This window comes from Neofelis nebulosa, chromosome 4, assembly GCF_028018385.1.
Source record: "Neofelis nebulosa isolate mNeoNeb1 chromosome 4, mNeoNeb1.pri, whole genome shotgun sequence".
NCBI classification, from domain to species: Eukaryota; Metazoa; Chordata; class Mammalia; order Carnivora; family Felidae; genus Neofelis; species Neofelis nebulosa.
This window is the reverse complement of record NC_080785.1, coordinates 82,602,043-82,623,607: the sequence shown is the minus strand read 5'-3', so window position 1 is coordinate 82,623,607 and position 21,565 is coordinate 82,602,043. Positions and strand designations below refer to the sequence as shown.

The 21,565-nt window shown below is 34.6% G+C and overlaps 1 protein-coding gene across 8 annotated transcripts in view; it reads right to left on the bottom strand.

Moving 5' to 3' along the window:
* Window positions 1-21,565, bottom strand: part of PCLO (piccolo presynaptic cytomatrix protein) — a 442,587-nt gene that overhangs the window by 152,652 nt on the left and 268,370 nt on the right. For all 8 annotated transcript variants that reach the window (XR_009260516.1, XM_058725251.1, XM_058725252.1 and 5 more), the window contains exon 7: window positions 4,901-7,088. Coding sequence is in view for 7 of the 8 variants with exons in the window: in XM_058725251.1 (XP_058581234.1) it covers window positions 4,901-7,088 (2,188 nt within the window). In the remaining variant the exon portion in view is untranslated. The remainder of the gene's footprint in view (window positions 1-4,900; window positions 7,089-21,565) is intronic.

The following is a 21,565-nucleotide window of genomic DNA, read 5'->3' as shown; positions in this document are numbered from 1 at the left end:
ACTTAGAAAAAAAATAATGTATACACCTGTTCAAACTCTCAGAGGAAAATAAAATAAAATTTTAAATAAGGAGAAGAAATTTTGATAGTGACTGAATCAATGAACAAGTGAGTATGCCTCAGAAGTGATTTTATTCAACCTCAACCCTTTAGTTTCTACTTTCTCACCTCTCCCCCACTACCTCCACCTATTGCTAACATCTAAGGAAAATGTCTTCCTTCAGTACAGAAGATTCTGTCACTTTCCCACTATTGTATCAACCACTACTATGTGGCTTCTGGCTGTGAAAACCAAGCGAATGCTTTTGAAAACATGACGTTTCTATGACATTCAATAAATAAATGAAACATTTATTTCTAAGAGGATCCCAGACACTACTCTTAGGAACATGTGAGCCATACTCACCTGGTAGCCTACTATTAAAATATATTTACAATTTTTTATTAAAATTAAATAATTATTTTCCATGCAGTCACAGATTTAGGAATTCGACTGAAGAGCTGATTGACTGCTTTCTATATTTATAATGTGTCAAAACTTGACATCTTACAATACTTTTTGAAATGCAACCACATTTAAGTACATAATTATTTTAAATTTTTCAGCCCATTCAGTTCTTGGTAATTCCACGGTCTTTTAAAGCTATTATTTGGTGCCCCCAAGTCCCATTTTACCTAATACATAGAATCTGACTTCATTTAAAGTTTTATTCTTTGCAAAAAGATCCCTAATTTGTAAAAGGGTATCTGGAAATACACTGTTGTTTCCTAAATGGCAGATGGAGCAGTCTTTCTCAAGTTCTCGTGCTGAAAGATTCGTTGATGGTGCTATAAACTTAGGCTTTCTATAAATTCTAGCATCTACAATGCTGTACTTTTGAGTTCTCCCAACTCCTCATAGTTTCCTTTTTCTGTCTACATCCTTGATTGTCCTCTCTTCAAACACTTCTCAACACTTTTTTTCCCCCAATTTCCATTACATCTTTGCTGGTAGGATTGGCAACCCAATAGCATATATACCACTACTCACCTCCAGACCTCCTGTGATCGGGGTCCCGTGGTCACCTCCTGTGATTAACCATAGCATTTACCCTCAATAAATATGATGACTGATGATGTGTCATAATTTAGTCAGTCTTCAATTTGAGGAAATCCAATGTTACATACCTGGTATGTGGCTGTATATGTGCTTGTCTGATCTCTAATAGGAGGTTCTAAGCTGCTTGAGGACAAGGCTTTTTCTTTTTTCCCCTCTCTCAACACTAAAACAATGCCTTCTAAATGCCGTAAAATACAACACGTGTTTGGGAGATGAATTAAATAGAAATATTAATCATCAACTAAAGAAAGAAGTTAAATGTCCTAATTATGATACAAACATTAAAAAATAAATATTAATTTGGCCCTTGAACTTCATTAACAGTTATACAACCTTTACTCACAAATTCCTTGATAATATTATGGTTTTTAATAGTTTTAATTTTACACTAAAAAACTAAACTTATGAAAAAAATATTTAATATAAGAGTCATTTGATAAGCAAATACCAAACAAAATTATAAGTTAATCATTGGTCTCTATACACTAGATTATCCCCAACCACAGTAATAGTTATCTTATCTTACTTCTTACATATTCCTATATATTTCTCATGAAAAAAATCTAGCTGATTTTAATAAATGAGTATCTTAGATGATGTAGTATACGATTTCACTTGAATATATAACTTCATTAATTGTATTTGAGACACAATCCTTTAAATCATGTTTCCTTGACTATGTCTATGCCAATAAAGCAGAATCTCAACCTAATTCAAATTTTGTCAATTTATTTCTGATTACCTACTTTGGTTGTCTACTGTTCCTTACACTGACTCAATATGTAACTAAGTTGGGATATCTGTCATACTTTGCATAACAATTTATAGATCAATCAAGTGCAACCAGAGAAATGCACCTACTTTTAAATTGTATTTTTTCTTCATAATTTATAGCTAATTGGACATAAATGCTAGTTGTTTCCAACTCCAGTCGTCTGATCTTCCATGGTAGATCTGCACTTTAAAAATTAAATTTTATAAAAAGTAATTTCCAAATTAGTTTAAGTAATTTGCTACAGATTAATATCTCCTTGTTTTCAACTGATGATATTTTCTTGCAATCTTAAATGTAAACTAAAAGTAAGCTATTTGGGGGTCTAGCATTATTCACAGCCAACCGTTATATGAATAGTTCAGTTATATTCAGTATCAAACATAGGTTAAAAAAAACATTTTTAAAAGACACTATATTAATGCTTTATTATTTATTTTTGGCTTGGAGTATACTTTGAAAGAATGTTTTCATGAAAATATCTGTGTTGTAGAGATAAATATACTTGACTGCTTTGAGCTTAGCTTCCCTCCAAATCCACTCCAAAGCAAAGGCAATTGTGCCCTGCACATAATCAACCACGCACGCACATCAAACTGTGGACTTCAAGCTAATGGCCTTACATATTAAGCAACGCAAATGATGCTTATCTAGATTTTATCTCAAGTGAGCTACTTCAAAATTAACCAAAGTCATATAAAACACATTTGGAAAAATATTCTTAGAGTCTATAACCTAGAGTTTAATTGAATTCAAGGAAAGCACACAACAATTTGAAATCAATTAAATTTGCTTTTGTCTACTCAATACTAAACAGCCTGTTAGAATGAATGTTAACACTTCTCAAAGAGATCTTCACATCATTGAATTACAGATATAGCATATGTTTGGTAAAAAATTATTTAAAAATCCCTGATATTTCATTAGTTCACAAATGAGTTATGTAATTAGGAAAAATATTCTCTAATTTTTCCCTTACCCAAGGAATCCAAGATTTCAAAAGAAAAGCTGGTCATCACTTTACCAGAAGAAGAGTTAATATGTTCATGTGATTTAAAAAGCAAAGAAAATAACTAACATTTTAAAACATACAATTTTCAAAGATAATCACTATAATTCACACACATAATGTTACATATGTAATTCAATTTGTTATAGTTGTCCTTTATCTAATTCTGCATAAGCATGTTCTTTATGACTAAATTTCTTGTCTTATTTTTTAAATACATTTTAGTTTAGTTGTGTAATTTCATTGACATTTAAGTTTAATTATTTCTTTGATATCATCTTTATACATTTCATAATTTTGTATGCAGCATGATGTCTCATCATCTACTTTATGAAAATAATGTTTTTCATATAGCCCTTGATGACTATGAGTATATATCATCCAAACATATAAATGTGAAATAAAACATTTGGTTATTTTTATAGGGTTGTATGTAAACAAACACATTTTGGAATATCTAGATACACCTACATGTCTGGCACTATGTTGACAAAACTCCATGATGAATAAATGAACTTGTCAAATCCTGTCAAATATATGCTCAATGTACACACGCAGCCTTACATGTTTAGTTATGCCATAAACCTGTTGGAGTTTTTGTTTTATCTTGTTATTTTACCAATATGTTTATTGAAGAATCTTCATATTCTTCTGCACAATTGTTTTATATGCATATAATGTGTGTAAAATGCGGACTGTCAGAAAAATAGCGAAAGAAACTGTTTCCACATAATATCATAACCTTGTTTAACTAGAGAGAGTCAATTGACTAAACAAAAAATATACGAAGAGTGTGCTTTATTTAATTGAATAATTATCAATAAAAATGGTCAATCCAATAGCCTGTAGAGAATAAAATAAGTCAGAAAGTAACTAGTCTGTTGGAATTTCACTAAGAGGAGTCTGTCCACTTTCAGATTCAGTCATTTAATCTTTTTAAATCTAGATTTGAATTTCTAAAATCATATCAGTGTCTAGATAACAGAAGTAGAAAGAAAATTCTTTTCATGAACATTTATTTTCCTGTGAGTCTTTGCTGAAAATGTCAGGTTTAAAAGATGAGATGTTCATGTTAGCTGAGTGCTCTACAGTCTTCAAAGGCATGAAATAATAATGCTTTCATTTGATGAGAAATGTCTTATTTTCAGGACTCAAATCATACCTACGTTCAAATGTAAACCATAGAGGAGGGAGAAAAAAGAACCAAAAGTCACGAGTCCTCTTGGCATGGAAAGGACACTTTGTATTCCTGTAAGTCTCTTCTCTTGTCACAAAATTAGTGTACAAATATTTTATTCTAAATCTAAATAATGTTTCCTGCATACTGCTATGATTATTTATTGTTAATATCATATTTAGTGCTAAGTTTTCTAGTTATGTAATGCAAAATGCACAAACTTGTCAATTACGATATTCATAGTGAGAGAAATAAAATATGAATCTTTTATTTAAGGAGAATTATAAAATTTACATTATGTTAATATCAGGTCCTTAGCCAAAGAGTCTCAAAAAGAGAACATTCTCTGAATTAATAACCAATGATATCACAAAAATAACATAAGTACTTTTCTATTACAAAGTCTAGCAGAATAGTACTTAATAGCTCTAAATCTTAATACTTTCACAAACTGAAAGAAACTGACCAGTATATTTAGAAATGCATTTTTTAAAAAATAAAAGAAACATACAATGAAAAACTTTCCAGCTATGGAATTAAGGGATGACCATATTTTATTGACACAATTACTTAATAATGGTTTTGGAAAAGTGGACGCCAAACAAATCAAGCAAACAATCAAGAAACGACAGTAAAATAATAAACTAAAAGGAAATAAAGAAAAGCATGCTAGGAAATCTATACACAAGATCAAATTTCCATTTACAAGAAATAAAATTGAAGTAAACATGCAAAAGACGCACTAAAAAAGGTAGAATACATCCTTGGAGAAGGAAAATTAAACATGCAGAAAAATAAGAGTTTGAGTTTTGAGAGTAACAAGGTAGGTTGAGGCCCAATTTACCTTCACTGTCTGACATGGCATGTTGGAAGTCATCCATGATGAACGCTATGTCACGGTCATAGCCTCTAGTTCGTGATTCTTCTCTCATGTGTTGCTGAACTTCGGGCAATGAATGACTTGATCCAAACTGATCCCTAGTGTCTGCAGATATTGGTGGCAGGGGCCCAGCTGCAGCCCTGGCCATTCCCATTGGCTGGCCAACAGGACTGAGTGGACTTTCCTCTTCAGAATTCTGGGCCACAATTGGTATTCTTCCTCTACTCTGGCTAATTGGTAAACTGGTAGGCTTAGTTCGGCCAGAAGGTGAAGCATGACTAAAGGAAACATCTAGAGCTTCAGCCTCTTGAGCTTTCAGTCTCAGGGAGGAGCTGGAAGAATCTCTTTTAATTGATAGATCAAGCCCATAGACAGACGAAGGTCTGGAAGAAGGTCTGGACCTGCTGCCACTACTGTATGGCTTATCTGCTTCATCCTGCAAAGCTGAACGTAGGGTATTTCCCAGTGTGCCCAGTCCTGTTCCAAGGGATGAGCCCATAAACTTCTGTTGGTCTGTAATATTTTTTCTGAGTCCAAAAGTGATATCATCTTGAAGAAGCCTTGCTCTGGAAGAAATGCCGCCAATAGATGAGGTGCTAGAAGTCATATAGCTTGTATAGTCAGGTTCAAGGTCTCTACTTTCTTGAATGGGAGAAAATTTTGACATTTTAGGATCAATTAGTGATTTCTTATGCTTTGACTGCTTTTGATAAAGTATGGCTGCTGGTAGTTGTTTTGCTGCTTGTTTTTCAAGTGTGAGTCTACTGATGCTATACTTTTCAGATTTTGGAAAATGTCTATAGCCAGTATCAGCATGGTAGTAATGGGAAAGACCAGCAAGGTGATCTAAGCTCTCTGCTCCTCTACGGAATTCTTGTTTAATCTGATGTTTCAGAAGCTTTAACTCATAAGGATCCTCCATGGGATCTTCCTCTGCTTTCACATAACTATGCAATCTGGAGGAAGTCTGTAATGGTGCCAGGAAATCTGTCACTTCTTGAGACCTACGTGTTTCAGTGGATCGAAGGAGACGGTCTGTTTTTGACAGATCCTTTTCGTGAAGGCTAAATGCAGTGCTTAATGCTGCTGTTCCTTTGGTAATTTCTCCAATGTCATCAATTAGGACATAATTTCGTGGAGTATGATGGTCAATATCTGCATAGAAAGAATCTGCAGATATGCTTGATATTGGACTGCTTGCCATACTACTTCTTTCCTCCAATCCTATTCTCAAGTCTAAGCTATTGTACTTGCTCCCAAGGTGGGAAACAGCATACGTATTATCAGTAGAAACAGGTGCTATCATCAGGGGTTGGTTGCGAATTACCTCATAGTTTGAAGTTATCTTGGGCTCCAAATATAATGTAGTTTGCCTTGGCTTCTGTTGTATCACCATCATTTGTGATGGTAACTGGTAAGAAGGTTGTGGGGTTGGTGTAGGTTGAGCTTGAGGTGTGAAGGACATTGTTGCCACAGCTTGAAATGTTGGTTGAGTCTGATAAGGTGAAACTTGCTGATGGTACAAAGTCTGTTGCTGAAAATGGGACTGTTGGGTATATGGGGTGGGTGCTTGGGTAGGAAGAGCAGGGGAAGAATACTGGTATTGTGTATAAGGACTCGTAGGAGGAACCAGTTGAGATTCTGTTTGGGTTTGCGGTGGTATAAACTGACTAAATTCAGTTTGGGGAGCAGTTCTTGGTCGCTCTATGCCATGCTGACTTTCTATTCTGGTGGGTCGGGTGCTGCTCACCTCACTGTCAGACATATAATCCCGATCCTCAGCTACTCCCTGGAGGTAGGCACGCTCTCTCTTTTCCCTCTCCTTTAATAATGCCTCTTTCCTCCTGTTAATTCCCATTTCCAGGTACCGTAACTTGGCATCGATCTCCTTTTCTTCCTCATCAAGTTCTGCTTGTTTCTTTCTAAGCTTTGCAGATTCCCTCTCTACAAGATCAAGCTCTCTGTCTATATCCTGGAGAATCTTGGCCCGTGCCATTGTGTTGGTTCTGCAGATCCTTCTCCTGGAAACTGTGCCCATTGTGCTGTATGTTGACTGAGTGCCTGTGGAGGTCTCCTCGGGAGGTGGGTTTGGCAGAGTTCTCTTAACTTTTTTCTGGGAGCCAGAAGGTGTCATGGTTTGAGAACCTTTTGTCTATAATTAAACAAAAATAGAACTTTATTATAAAGGGAAAATATTTTAACAACTTTATAATTTACATTTTAGATAAAAATGATTTTGTGTATGTTTTAGCTATGACAGCATAAGACAAAAATTTTATACGTTATTTCAAGTATTAGTCACCAATACAATTAAATGAAAAACAGTTTTTCCTTTCTTGGTAAAGTGGTTAATTATGATTATAACTTCTGTGACATTAGCAGTGAGTTTTGAAATCAAGCATGGAACTCATTTCTAGGCAGACTTAGATTTTAGTTAGACTCTTGAGAGAATTCTAGAAACCCATTTTTCATCCTATTAGTATACATAAAACTATTTGTTAAATGTATTCCCAGAGTATATGTGTTAGCTGTCTAAAATTTAAATTGCATTTGTTGAAGATGCACATTTACCACTGTTAAGTTCAATTATTTCTATCTTCTCATTACTACTTTACCCGCCAAGAGTGGCTGTCCTTCCTATTCCAATCATGAAATGTTTTGAAAGGAAATCTTCAAATCTCCAATGTCCTTTTTTTCCCAAAAAGAGTAATCTGAACTAATTTTCTACTTAATATTTTAATATTTTCATGACCATCTGTGTCTTATATTTTCTTAAAATTTTATTATTCTTAAGTAATTTTAGCTTCTTTTTTTTTTAATGTTTATTCATCTTTGAGAGACAGAGAGAGACAGAGCATGAGGAGGGAAGGGGCAGAGAGAGGGAGACATAGAATCCAAAGCAGGCTCCAGGCTCTGAGCTGTCAGCACAGAGCCTGACGCGGGGCTTGAACTCACAAACTGTGAGATCATGACCTGAGCTGAAGTTGGACGCTCAACCAAGTGAGCCACCCAGCCGCCCCAGTAATTTTAGCTTCTTAATGTTTTTGAAACTTATACATGAAGCAAAGGAACTGACTGCTATAAAAAAAACTACTGTAGTTTTTTTTTAACCAGATAAGGTGTATTGTTGATGAACTGTTAGATATATTTGATTTCATTTGGTTTGTCATAAACTTGCATTATACAAAATCACTGGCCTTGAGAATCATACAATTTTAAAATATCAAAAGATGTGACACATCATATCCAATAAACTGATGGAAACAAACATGATTTCCTAACACAGTGAAGAAGACAGAGACCTAGACAAAATGCCAAGACAGAGGGAACTCATCCCAAAAGAAAAAAAAAAAAAACAACAACAAAAAAAACAAGAAAAGGTCATGACTAGGGATCTAATAAAAACAGATATAAATAATATGCTTGATCCAGAATTTAACGCAACAACCATAAGGATACTAGCTGGGCTTGAGAAAAGAATAGAAGACACCAGGGAGTCCCTTGCTGCAGAGGTAAAAGACCTAAAGGCTAGGTCAATATGAAAAGTAAAATAGCCAAGAATTGAAACCAAATGGTATAACAACCAGGATGAAAGAAATAGAGGAATGAATAAGTGATATGAGTCAAAATTATGGAAAATAATGAATCTGAAAAGAGGGAAAGAATAACATTAGATCACGAATATGGACTTAGAGAACTCAGTGACTCCATAAAGCATAATAACTCTTGTATCATAGGAGCCTCAGAAGAAGAAGAGAGGGAAAAAGGGGGTAGAAGGTTTATTTAAGGAAATTACAGATGAAAACTTGCATAATCTGGGGAAGGAACCAGACATTCGAATCCAGGAGGCACAGAGAGTTCCCATCAAAATCAACAAAAGCAGGACAACACCAAGACATATAGTAGTTGAATTTGCCAAATATAGAGATAAAGAAAAATCCTAAAAGCAGCAGGATAAAAGAAGCCCTTAACTTATAAGAGAAGACAAATAAGGTTAACAGGAGATCTTTCCACAGAAACTTGGCAAACCAGAAGGCAGTGGCATGACATATTCAATGTGCTGAATTGGAAAAATGTGCAGCCAAGAATACTCTATGTGGTAAGGCTGTCATACAGAATAGGAGGACAGATAAAGAGTTTTCCAGACAAACAAAAACTAAAGGAGTTTGTGATCATTAAACCGACCCTGCCAGAAATATTAAAGGGGACTCTGAGCAGGAAGGAAAGACCAAAAGTGACAAAGGCTAGAAAGGAAGAGAGTAAAATCTCCAGAAACAATACAAAACAAGTAATAAAATGGCACTAAATATTACATATCTATCAATAATCACTCTGAATGTAAAATGACTACATGCTCCAATCAAAAGACCACGGTGTCAGAATGGATTAAAAACAACAAACAAATAAATAAACAAACAACAACCATCTATAGGCTGCCTACAAGAGACTCATTTTAGATCTAAAGACACCTGCAACTGAAAGTGAGGGGATGGAGAGCCATTTATCATGCTAATGAATATCAAAAGAATCCCAGAATAGCCATACTTCTCTCAGACAAACTAGATTTTAAACCAAAGACTATAATAAGAGATGAAGAAGGGCACTATTCTATACATCAAGAGGATCTAACAATTGTAAATATTCACCTCCCAACCTGGAGCACCAAAATATATAAAACAATTAATAACAAACAAAAAGGAACTCATTAATAATAATACAACAATAGTAGGGGATTTAGCACTCTGCTTAAACCAATGCACAGATCATCCAAGCAGAAAAATCAACAAGGGAAGAAAAAAAAAAAAAATCAACAAGGAAACAATGGCTTTCAATGACACACAGGATCAGATGGACTTAAGGGGCATATTCAGAATACTCAATCCTAAAGCAGCAGAATACACATTCTTTTTTTTTTTTTTTTCTTGAGAGAGAGAGAGAGAGACAGAGCATTAGCAGGGGAAGAGCAGAGCGAGAGAGGGACACACAATCTCATTTATGTGTCAGACACTTAACCGACTGTGCCATCCACGGGCCCCAGAATACAAATTCTTTTCAAGTACACATGGGACATTCTTCAGAATAGATTACATACTAGGTCACAAATCAGGCCTCAACAAGTACAAAAAGAATAAGATCATACAATGCATCAACCACAACGCTATGAAACTTGAAGTCAACCACAAGAAAAAAATTTGGAAAGACCACAAATAAATGTAGGTTAAGGAATATGCTACTAAAAAATGAATGGGTCAACCAGAAAGTTAAAAGAAGAAATTAAAAAAAAAATAATTTAAAAAAATACGTGGAGGGGTGCCTTGCAGTCCGTGAGTTCGAGCCCCATGTCAAGCTCTGTGCTGACAGCTCAAAGCCTGGAGCCTGCTTCAGATTTTGTGTCTCCCTCTCTCTCTGCCCCTGCCACACTCACACTCTGTCTCTCTCTCAAAAATAAATAAACATTAAAACAAATTATAAAGAAAAAAGAAGCAAAGAAAAATATCAAATACCGAACTTAACTTTACACCTAAAGGAGCTAGAAAAAGAACAACAAATGAGGCCTAAATAAAGCCAGAAGAAGAAGGGAAATAATAAAGATTACAGCAGAAATGAATGAAAAACAAAGAAACAAAAAAACTCCGTAGAACAGATCAATCAAACCAGGAGCTGGTTCTTTGAAAGAATTAATAACATTGATAAACCCTTAGCCAAACTTATTCAAAATGGAAAGAGAAAGGACCAAATAAAATCATAAATGAGAATGGTAAGATTATAATCAACACCACAGAAATAAATTTTAAAAGAATATTATGAAAAGTTACATGCCAACAAATTGGGCAATCTAGAAGAAATGGATAAGTTCCTAGAAACGTATAAACAACCAATGGAAACAGGAAGAAATAGATAATTTGAACAGATCCATAACCAGTAAAGAAATTGAATCAGTAATCAAAAATCACCAAATAAACAAAATTCTGGGGCCAGATGGCTTCCCAGGGTAATTCAACCAAACATTTAAATAAGAATTAGTACCTATTCTTCTCAAACTATTCCAAAAAGTAGAAATGGAAGGAACACTTCCAAACTCATTCTATGAGGCCATCATTACCTTCATTCTGAAACCAAAGAATGCATTAAAAAAGAGAATCAGCCAATATCGCTGATAAACATAGATGCAAAAATTCTCAACGAAATACTAGCAAACTGAATCCAACATTACACTAAAAGAATCATTCACCATGATCAAGTGGAACTTATTCCTGGGATGCAAGGGTGGTTCAATATTCACAAATTAATCAATAAGATACATTACATTAATAAAAGGAAGGATAAGAACCATATGATCCTCTCAATAGATTCAGAAAAAGCATATGACAAAGTACAGCATCCTTTCTTGATAAAAAACCTCAATAAAGTAGGGATAAAGGGAACATACCTCAACATCTTAAAGGCCATATATAAAAGACCCACAGCTAATATCATCCTTGATAGGCAAAAATTGAGAACTTTCTCTCTGTGATCAGGAACAAGACAAGGATGCTCACTTTCATCACTGTTATTTAACACAGTACTGGGATTCCTAGCCTGAGCAATCAATAACAAAAAGAAACAAAAGGGCATCCAAAATGGCAAGGAAGAAGTTAAACTTTCACTATTCACAGAAGACATAATACTCTATGTAGAAAACCCGAAAGCACCAAAAACCCAAAAGCACCAAACGCCTGCTAGAGCTGATACACAAATTCAGTAAAGTTGCAGGATACAAAATCAATGCACAGAAATCTGCTGCATTTCTATATACCAATAATGAAGCAGCAGAAAGAGAGATCAAGGAATCGATCCCATTTATAACTGCCCCCAAAACCGTAAGATACCTAGGAATAAACCTAACCAAAGAGGTAAAAGATAGGCCCTCTGAAAACTATAGAATACTTATGAAAGAAATTGAGGCACAAAGAACTAGAAAAACATTCCATGCTTATGGATTGGGAAAACAAATATTGTTAAAATGTCTATACTACCCCAGGTGAATGTACATATTTACATATTTAATGCAATCCCTATCCAAATACCATCTGTATTTTTCAGAAAGCTAGAACAAACAACTCTAAAATTTGTATGGAAACACAAAAGACCTCTTGAATAGCCAAAACCATCTTGAAAAAAGAAAAGCAAACCTGCAAGGCATTACAATTCCAGACTTCAAGTTATATTGCAAACTATAGTGATCAAGATGGTATGGTACTGGCACAAAAACAGACACAGAGATCAATGGAACAAAACAGAAATTCCAGAAATGAAGCCATAACTATTTGATCAACTCATCTTCAACAAAGCACGAAAGAATAGTCAATGGAAAAAAAGACAGTGTCTTCAAAAAATAATGTTGGCAAAACTGGACAGCCACATGGAAAAGAATGAAACTAGACTACTTTCTTGCACCATACACAAAAATAAGTACAAAATGGATGAAAGACTTAAAGGTGAGACAGGAAATCATCAAAATCCTAGAGGAGAACACAGGCAGCAACATCTTTGCATCCACCATAGCAAGTTCTTACTAGGTATGTCTCCAGGGGCAAGAGAAACAAAAGCAAAAATGAACTACTGTGACTTCATCAAGATAAAAACCTTCTGCATAGCGAAGAAAACAATCAACAAAAGTAAAAGGCAACCAATGGAATGGGAGAAGATATTTGCAAATAACACATGTGATAAAGGTTTAGTATCCAAAATCCATAAAAAATTATAAAACTTAACACCCAAAAACCAAATAATCAAATAAAGGAATGGGCAGAAGTTATACACAGACATTTTTCCAAAGAAGACATCCAGATTGCTAACATACACACGGAGAGTTGCTCAACATCACTCATCATAAGGGAAATACAAATCAAAACCACAATGACATACCACCTCACCTGTCAGAATGGCTAACACGAACAACTCAGGAAACAACAGATGTTGATGAGGATGCAAAAAAGGGGAACCCTCTTACATTGTTGGTGGGAATGCAAACTGGTGCAGCCACTCTGGAGAACAGTATGGAGGTTCTTCAAAAACTAAAAATAGAACTACCCTACAATCCAGCAATTGTACTTTTACCCCATGGATACAAAAATACTGATTTGAAGGCACACATGCATCCTGATGTATAGAGCAGCATTGTCAACAACAGTCAAAGTATGGAAAGAGCCCAATGTCCAGCAAATGATGAATGGATGATGAAGTTGCAATATATATATATACACACACACATATACATATATACACGTACATATATATACATACACACACATATACATATATACACGTACATATACATACATACACACACACACACACAATGCAGTATTACTCAGCCATGTAAAAAGAATGAAATCTTGCCATTTGCAACGACATGGATGGATGAAGCTAGAGTGTATTATGTTAAGCAAATAAGTCAAAGAGAGACAAATACCATATGGTTTCACTCATATGTAAAATTTAAGAAACTAAACAGATGGACACGTGGTGGAGGGGGAAGCAAGAAACAAACCATGAAACAGAATCTTAACTATAGAGAACAAGCTGAAGGTTTTGGATGGGAGGTTAGTGGGGGATAGGCTGAAAGGGTGATGGATATTAAGGAGGCTACTTGCTGTGATACGCAATGGGCGTTATATGTTAGTGATGATTCACTCAATTTTACTCTTGAAACTAATACAACACTGTATGTTAACTAAATGGAATTTAATAAAAACTTGAAACAAACAAAAAATAAACTGATGTAAACAAAGTTACCCAAACATTTAATAGCATATTCACAACTATATCTCAAGTCTTCTGGTTTCTAGCTGCATATTCTTTATAAACTGCTTTTTTTTTTCATTTTCTTACTAATCATCCAAAGACCTTAATTCTCTCCTTATCCCAGTTATCAAATACTGAGAGCAGAAAAATAATAGGAAGTATATGAGAATTATATATCTAAATGATTAGACCAATGAAAGATCCTATGCTTTCATTGTCCTTTTATCACTTCCAAATTCATTTCCTTGGTGTTTTTGTCTGCTTTGTGTTATAATTGTTCTGCTCCCTTTATTTAAATTAATAGATGCCTACAACATGTAACAGATATTTTACATTTATTTGTCTCATTTCATCTTCATAACAACCCTATGACTTAATTGTTAGTATTAAACAAATGAAAATAATTGAAAGTGAGAGAAAATAAATTATGTGCCAAATAGTTGCTTTTGGGGCTCCAATTCCCCATATTCTTTGAGATTCCTCTGTGATGAGGAACAAGCTACAATTTTAGAATCATTCCACCATATTTCGCCAACTCACAACATTTCTTCATTGAGAATATACATCCAAATATTTTAACTTTCAGAAACATGGGGTGCTTGGGTGGCTCAGTCAGCTGAATGTCCAACTTTGGCTTAGGTCATGACCTCATGGCTCATGAGTTCAAGTTCCACGGTGGGCTTACTGCTGTCAGTGCAGAGCCTGCTTTGAACCCTCTGTCCCCCTCTCTCTCTGCTTCTCCTCTGCTTGCACTATCTCTCTCTCAAAAATAAATAAAACATTTTTTAAAAAAGAAAGAAAAGAAATACTCATAAACCTTGGTCGCTATCATATGGCTTCTGATTACAAAATGGGTGCACATACTCTTGTTAAGGAAAGAAAGAAGAAATAAAAGGTTAACATAAGGATTTGAATTATTTTTAAAGCTTTGGAGTCAAGAACTGAATTCCTCACAATTCAGTGAGTAGAATGAGAGTATGTATGTAATCTTAGGAAAAATAAAACTTTGAAGAATCATATTAATTCTTATTATTCACTGCTCATACATGTAATTTTTTTCCTAATTTACCTTTAATAGTTTATAATTCTTACTTGAGAGAATAGGCTCTAGTCAAACTCATGTTCTTCTTTTTCTTTTTTTTTTTTAAATAAAGTCATAGGCTAAAGAAGCATTCCAGGTTTTGGGGATTTCTAATTATCCTCCAGGGTTGCAAATATTTAATGGTCCAGGACTTTTGCTTATTAATATTTCGTGAGCCATAGATGCGAGTCATGGAAGTGAGAGACAAAGCTGGTTGGAAGAAGGTGGATACTTATTAAGTTAGCCTAGCTAACCATTCAATCCCCTCAAATCTAAATAGCTTTGCTATTCTCTCCTTGGTAACAAAATAGTTTTAACTCTGACTATAAAAATAGTCAGAAGGTTGAAGACTTGTCAAGGTCTCAGCCATTTCCTCCCAAATCAAAGTATAACACAGTGATTGAAAGGTTAAGTCTCTCAGGGCAGTCACTCAGTTTCAATCCCAGCTTTATTGTTTTACTAGCTGTGAGGTCCTTAGCAGGTTGCTTAAACTCCCTGGACCTCAGTTTTCTTATATGTGAAAGGAGGTTACTTTTTATTCTTATATTATTAGTTCATCTAAGGAATAAATGAGTTAAAACAAGTATAGAGTCTAGATTAGTAATTATCCCTGAGGGCAGACAGAAATACAATAGAGAATTTGAAATGATGTCCGGGCAACTTATAATTAAAAAAAACAAAAAACAAAACTGCCTTTCAAGACCATAAATAACTTCTAAGCTGGTTATTTAATTCTAAACCAATCAATGTATTGTAAAATAAGAGTACAGAATCTCAAAACAGAGAATCAAAACAAAATGATAATCGCTTAGAAAAAAATCCAGAGATGTATAAAGGAAAAGTTATCATGATTAAAGATGATGTAGTTTGGGGCCATGATTAGAGATAATGACAAAAATCTGGAAAAGTCTTGGTATTTAATAAGATGTTCCTTGATGACTAGCTTGGCAAAAGTTGTTTTTACATGGATCCGGTGCACTTCATCTAAAAAAAATATTGTACTGCATATATAAATTTAAAATATTTTAAAATAGCTGGTGCAAACAGTGAAGCAAGGGAAAGGAACAGTAAGTCCTCACAACAGAATGGATGGAGGTTGAAGGGGGACTCGAAGAATAGCTAATTTCGATTGCAAGACCTAGGAGGTGACTGTGATAGCAAGCAAATAAACTCCAGGATAAGTTTTTCTGTCCAAAGTTATTTTAAACAACATTCTTCTCAGGGGAGTCCATTTGTAACATGCATCTTACATAGCAAAGGAAGGGAATTTTTATTGTTCTGAAGTGTCAGGGCTATTAATAAAAATAGCAATAGGTAAGGTATATGGACACACTATCCCAAAGACTTTAAATACATGCACGCAAATTATCTCCTTGTAAAAATAATCTAAGCTCAATCTAGAGGTGGGAAAAGAAGGAAATCTATTCTTCCAAAGAGCTGAACGAACTAAAAATAGATGCTAGACCAAAATTGTTCACGGATTGCTATATATAGTAAATATGGCAATATTCAACCTATTAATTTATTTCAGGAGTTGCTAAGTCTCATTCTAAAATGCAATGTTCTAGATAATAAAGTAAGAGGCATGAGATAAAATAAACTTAATTAAACGTGATTCTCAAAGAACTTGTAAACCTGTAATATCTTTTAGGGTGTTCTATGAAGAAACGACTTGTTTTTTGCTAAATAGCCCTTGATGTCAATATCAGAGGTATACTTCTAGACTACTGTACCACTAGAGAGACATAGGAGTGTATTTTTCATTTCATAAATAGAGAAAATTGAAAATCAGTGTTCATTGTGATAGTATCTTGGGTTTTCAAGCTTGTTCTTTAGGAAAGGTTCTTATGAAGTTCCTTTACTTTCATTTTTTATTTTTTTTAAAATTTTTTTCGTGTGTTTATTTTTGAGAGAGGGGGAGAGACAGAGCATGAGCAGGGGAGGGGCAGAGAGAGAGGGAGACACAGAATCTGAAGCAGGCTCCAGGCTCCGAGCTGTCAGCACAGAGCCCTACGCGGGGCTGGAACCCGCGGACCGTGAGATCATGACCTGAGCTGAAATCAGACGCTCAATGGACTGAGCCACCCAGGTGCCCGCCCTTTACTTTTAGATAATGTTGATGTGGATTCACTTCCAAACAGTATACTTCCACATAGATTTATGGATAAATAAGTTATTTTGATACAGATAAGCATAATTTTCTAGTGAAAGCCTAACTTCTTACAAGATCCTCTATTTAACAAGTCAGTAAGTAAAGAATTTTTACTACTTGAAGAAGAGTAACTTGTGAAAGATAAAATGATAAATTCTATCACTCATGGAAAAATACTTTAAAAACTGATAAAACATTTAAAATCCATAAGGCCTTGCAACAGGGCACAAGGCCTGGCACATACAAAATAAAGCTATCCCGTTTCTTCAACTAGAGTACTGTAGAATAGTTTACCAACCATTTCCATGAATCAAAACTCTAAAGAGGCAGTATCATGACCGTTATGAGAGTATCAGTGAATTATTGAAAGTTTATAGACATGCTTAGCAAGGAAGACTTGAATCTCCACTGCCACGGGACAGAACTGACCATTTGTAAATGTAATTGGAATTGTCTTTAAAAAGTAGTTTTCTCCTTATTGTTGTAATAACCCATTAACAAGAAAGAAGGGAAAAACCCAACTACAAGACTGTATTAACGGGAGAGTAAAAACGAAGTAACAGAACATATTTAAAGTCAGACACTTACAAGTTATTTCTCAATCTAGTAGTACAAAACTGTTTTCCAATTATACTGAGAAAATGGCACTCAATATTTCATCAGACATCTTTAAGCCTCTCCTTAATGTACCTCTTGTCCCAGTTTGTGTTGTTTTCTTGCTGAAAGTCATTGCTCTTGGGCTGAGCAGCCATGCAGAAAACTAGTTTCTACCTCACTGGACAGAAGCATTAGAGATGTCAGTCGGCGCAGCACTTATTGTCTTACATTTTCTGCAATGTCCCAAGGAGATTTTCTAAAATCCATCTAGAGTATTTTTCAAAGCCCTCTTAAGAAGTTTTTTAGGGTGGGCATGTTTTTGTATGTATGTTTGTATGTATATGTATTTGTTCTCTCTCCTTCTCTCCTTTCCTCCCTCTTTTCTTCTTTTTTTTCTTTCCTAACATTAAATCAGATGGCTGTATTCCAGGGAATGGAACAAAGTATACTTTGTTCCTATGGTCCTTTGATATAGTTCAGTATAGTGGCTGTAATATGTAGGGCTCTTTCTTTTTTTTCAGATTCGCAACTGCTTTATTCAACCACCACATACTATATAAAGTTCGAGAGGAATAATCACATTTTGTCACAAATCTCCTCAGAGGAGTGTTTTACTTAGAGTGTTTTAGTGAAAATTTTATCTGAAACTTATTTTAGTCAAATGACAGATTTGGGACCACATGAAAGTTAGGACTGATTGTACAATGCCTTTGGGCTATTTCAGCTATTATTTTCAATATTTATATCATACGGGTAGGTTTGAAGTAGATAAACCCTTCTCTTTTATAATGAAACTGGTATTCTTTTTATCAATTTGTTTATTATTACTCTATCACTAAGAGGTGTTCATTCTTTTCCAGAATACTCTATCTACCCAGCTTTTTACATTTTTAGGCTTTGTCTGTCTAGAGTTACACCATTTCTTAAAGGACCATGAAAACAGTTCTCCAAGCTACCTCTGAGAGACAACATTCAGCGTGTGAATCCATTTTTCCCCTGCAAAGTCCTCTAATATTATCCAAATCATTTTGCCTGGATTTTGAGGATCTAGTAAAAATTCATCTACCCATCTTGTGTATTCCTTCTTCTCATCATAGTCTCCCAAACTGCACTGAAGCTTTATACATGATAATATCTCTTCAACACGGATTTATATTGCATCCTTTACACTAACATACCCTTCCAACATACTATATCATAAGTATCTGACATCTAGCTTCAAGTGCATACCATATTTGCAACTAGAATATACGAAGTCCAAAACATGTGAAAGCTATGGATAAACACGATGCCATAGTTTGTGTGCTTTACACATTAAAACGGGTGTGTGTGTGTGTGTGTGTGATCTAAATTTACTTTTCAACCCTAAACAACTGCTAAACCTGTCTCATAACTGAAATTTATATATGTATATATGTTTTCATGTATGGCTATATAAAAAGTATTCATATAAATGAGATGATTATTTCAGTTAGTATTATATTATTTCTTTATGGGTACATGTAACAAGAATTTTCTAGACACAGGCTTAGGAACAAAAGTGAGATGATTCTGAAATGGGGCAACCAAAAGATACAGGAAGCACAGGTGGCAGAACCAAGATATAATTGGCTGTCCATAACATACTATACAGGTGCTATAAAGAGGCAGATATAGACACATCTTTTGATTTGTCAGTTAAAAAGTTACTGGTGATACTGTGAAAACCAGTGCCTATGGTGATTACACTAGGTTAAAAATAAATGGTCCAAGGTAAAGCAGTGAGGGTGGATGGACTCGTCACAGCTTGGTGACCAAGAAGGACACAGGTAGTGGTTTGGGGGTGGGAGTTGTGAGGCACAGTTTTCTTTAGGGAGAAAAACTTAACCAAGATATCGTCTGAGGTTCAGGAGGAGGGGAGGGGAAATGATTAAAGACATACAAGAAAAAAGAGTAAATGGACAAAACATTTATATAAACAACATGCTTTAGGTAGGGATAACATCCTGTTTCAGCAGTAAAAACTAAAACATTAAGACCTAAAATATATCAAAACTTACTATGTAGTAAGCATTAAGAGCTTTATATATAATTTTATTACATTTCAGACACATCTTTCTTAAAAACTGTATTAATTTCAAGTTTCAGGTATTTATAACTTTAAAGATATTATATAACTTGGCCAAACTTGCAGAGCTACGACTAATAAATGGCAGAGCTGAGACGTAACTCCATGTTGGCCTAACGTCAATGGTCAAGATTAAGTACAATGCAATTTACTTAAAATTCAGAATATTTTAAAATTAAAATAATCTACAATGCAGGTTTCTACATTAGCACATAAGATAAATAAGAAACATGTATTAAAATAATGCACTCATACCTGATACATCAATAAACAGTACATTTAAAGTTTGGAAGAAGCAAATCATTATGGAAATGAAAAGAAAGTAAGCAAACTATCAATCCAAAATTTATTTTCAATTTTCATGAAACTTAATACTCATCTGGTTTTTCAAACTATCAATCTTCATTCTCTAAACAGTGTATATATTTCCCAAATTTCTAGAAAATATGTTCAAGAAATTACTATTATTTTATGACAAGAGCAGGAGACATTTTGGAGGAATCTAACACTGAATGCGTACTTTGATTGTTTGGGATTGGCGACTTCTAGTTTTTGGTCCCCTGTCCATCTATCCAATAAATATTTTTACTAAGTCCATATTATGTGCCATGTTCTATGCTAGGCCATGATAACATAAAGATCTTGGTATCATTTCTGCCTTTAGGAAGCTTTTAGAGCTTAGAAAAAATAATAGAGACATTTGACCACGTACTGTGATTTGATATGATAAATTTTATAATAAAGGCTTATTTGTGGTTCTTAGAGAGGGCAGAGGGAGGAGTTTGTATCTCATATAACTCTCTCTCTAGAGGCCTCTGAGGAGACAACTTGTGGAGTAGTTTTAAATGCTAAGAAGGAAACCGTAAGGTCTATAGAGGAGTAATCTCTTGGCAGCAGAACCCATGTGAAAGGTTTAAAATATGGTTGCATGTTATGTCCCAGGGCCTACAAAGTCTAGTGTATTGTGTTGAAACATGTATATATGGAAGGAGAAAACAGTACCTGGAGGTGAAGCTAGAGAGTGTTGTATCAGACCATGTAGGGCCTTGAATGTCATGTTAAGTTTATACTTCATTATATAGACAAGGAGAGCCTATGTACAGAAATGACACCATAATATGTATTTATTAGGAGGCAGTTTTGGCCAAATTTTACTACTACAAATAGTATAAAGAGCCTAAAGTCAAATGCATCAATTCTGGTTTCTGTGGTAGATAATTTCTTACCCACAAGACCATATCCTTGGTCTCAGACTTCCAGTCTACTTCATTTCCCAAATATACTAAGATAACACCTATGTGAAACTATAGTTACTAGGTTATTTGCTCTTAGGTCGTGATACTTCAAGTCTAAGGACACTCTACAAGTCTTGTGGCTCTTTTTACAATCTTACTGATGGAGTTTCGACACAAAGGTGTTCGTAATATATTTATTATGCAAATTTTTGTTGTGTTTCCATGAGAGTCTTTCTCATGGGAAAGGGGAAGATGGCAAAAATCAAAACTGTATGGAGTAGAGTTAGGAGAGAAGAAAAACAGAAGGTGTGGTTACAGAGAAAGGGATAGACGTAGAAAAACTCAATGTCTGGAAGGGAAGAAAGAAGAACAGTTTGGGAGGTGACAGAGAAATTACTAAAAATAAGGTCAAGGCAAGAGCATTGGATACAGCAATTGAAAGAGTACTGTTTTTACCTACAAAATGCTATTTTTAAAAAATTCTCTGCTTTCTTTTTCTGCTTGTTATTTTTGTGTATATGCATGTATTTGTGTATATGCATGTATTTGTATATATTTATGTGACTGTTGTAACTAGCCATATTTTTTGTATAAAAAATGTTTTCCACAGACAGCATATATTTTATAACGTAAGGTTTGTATTTTAATGGACAGCCCATGCTAACATTAT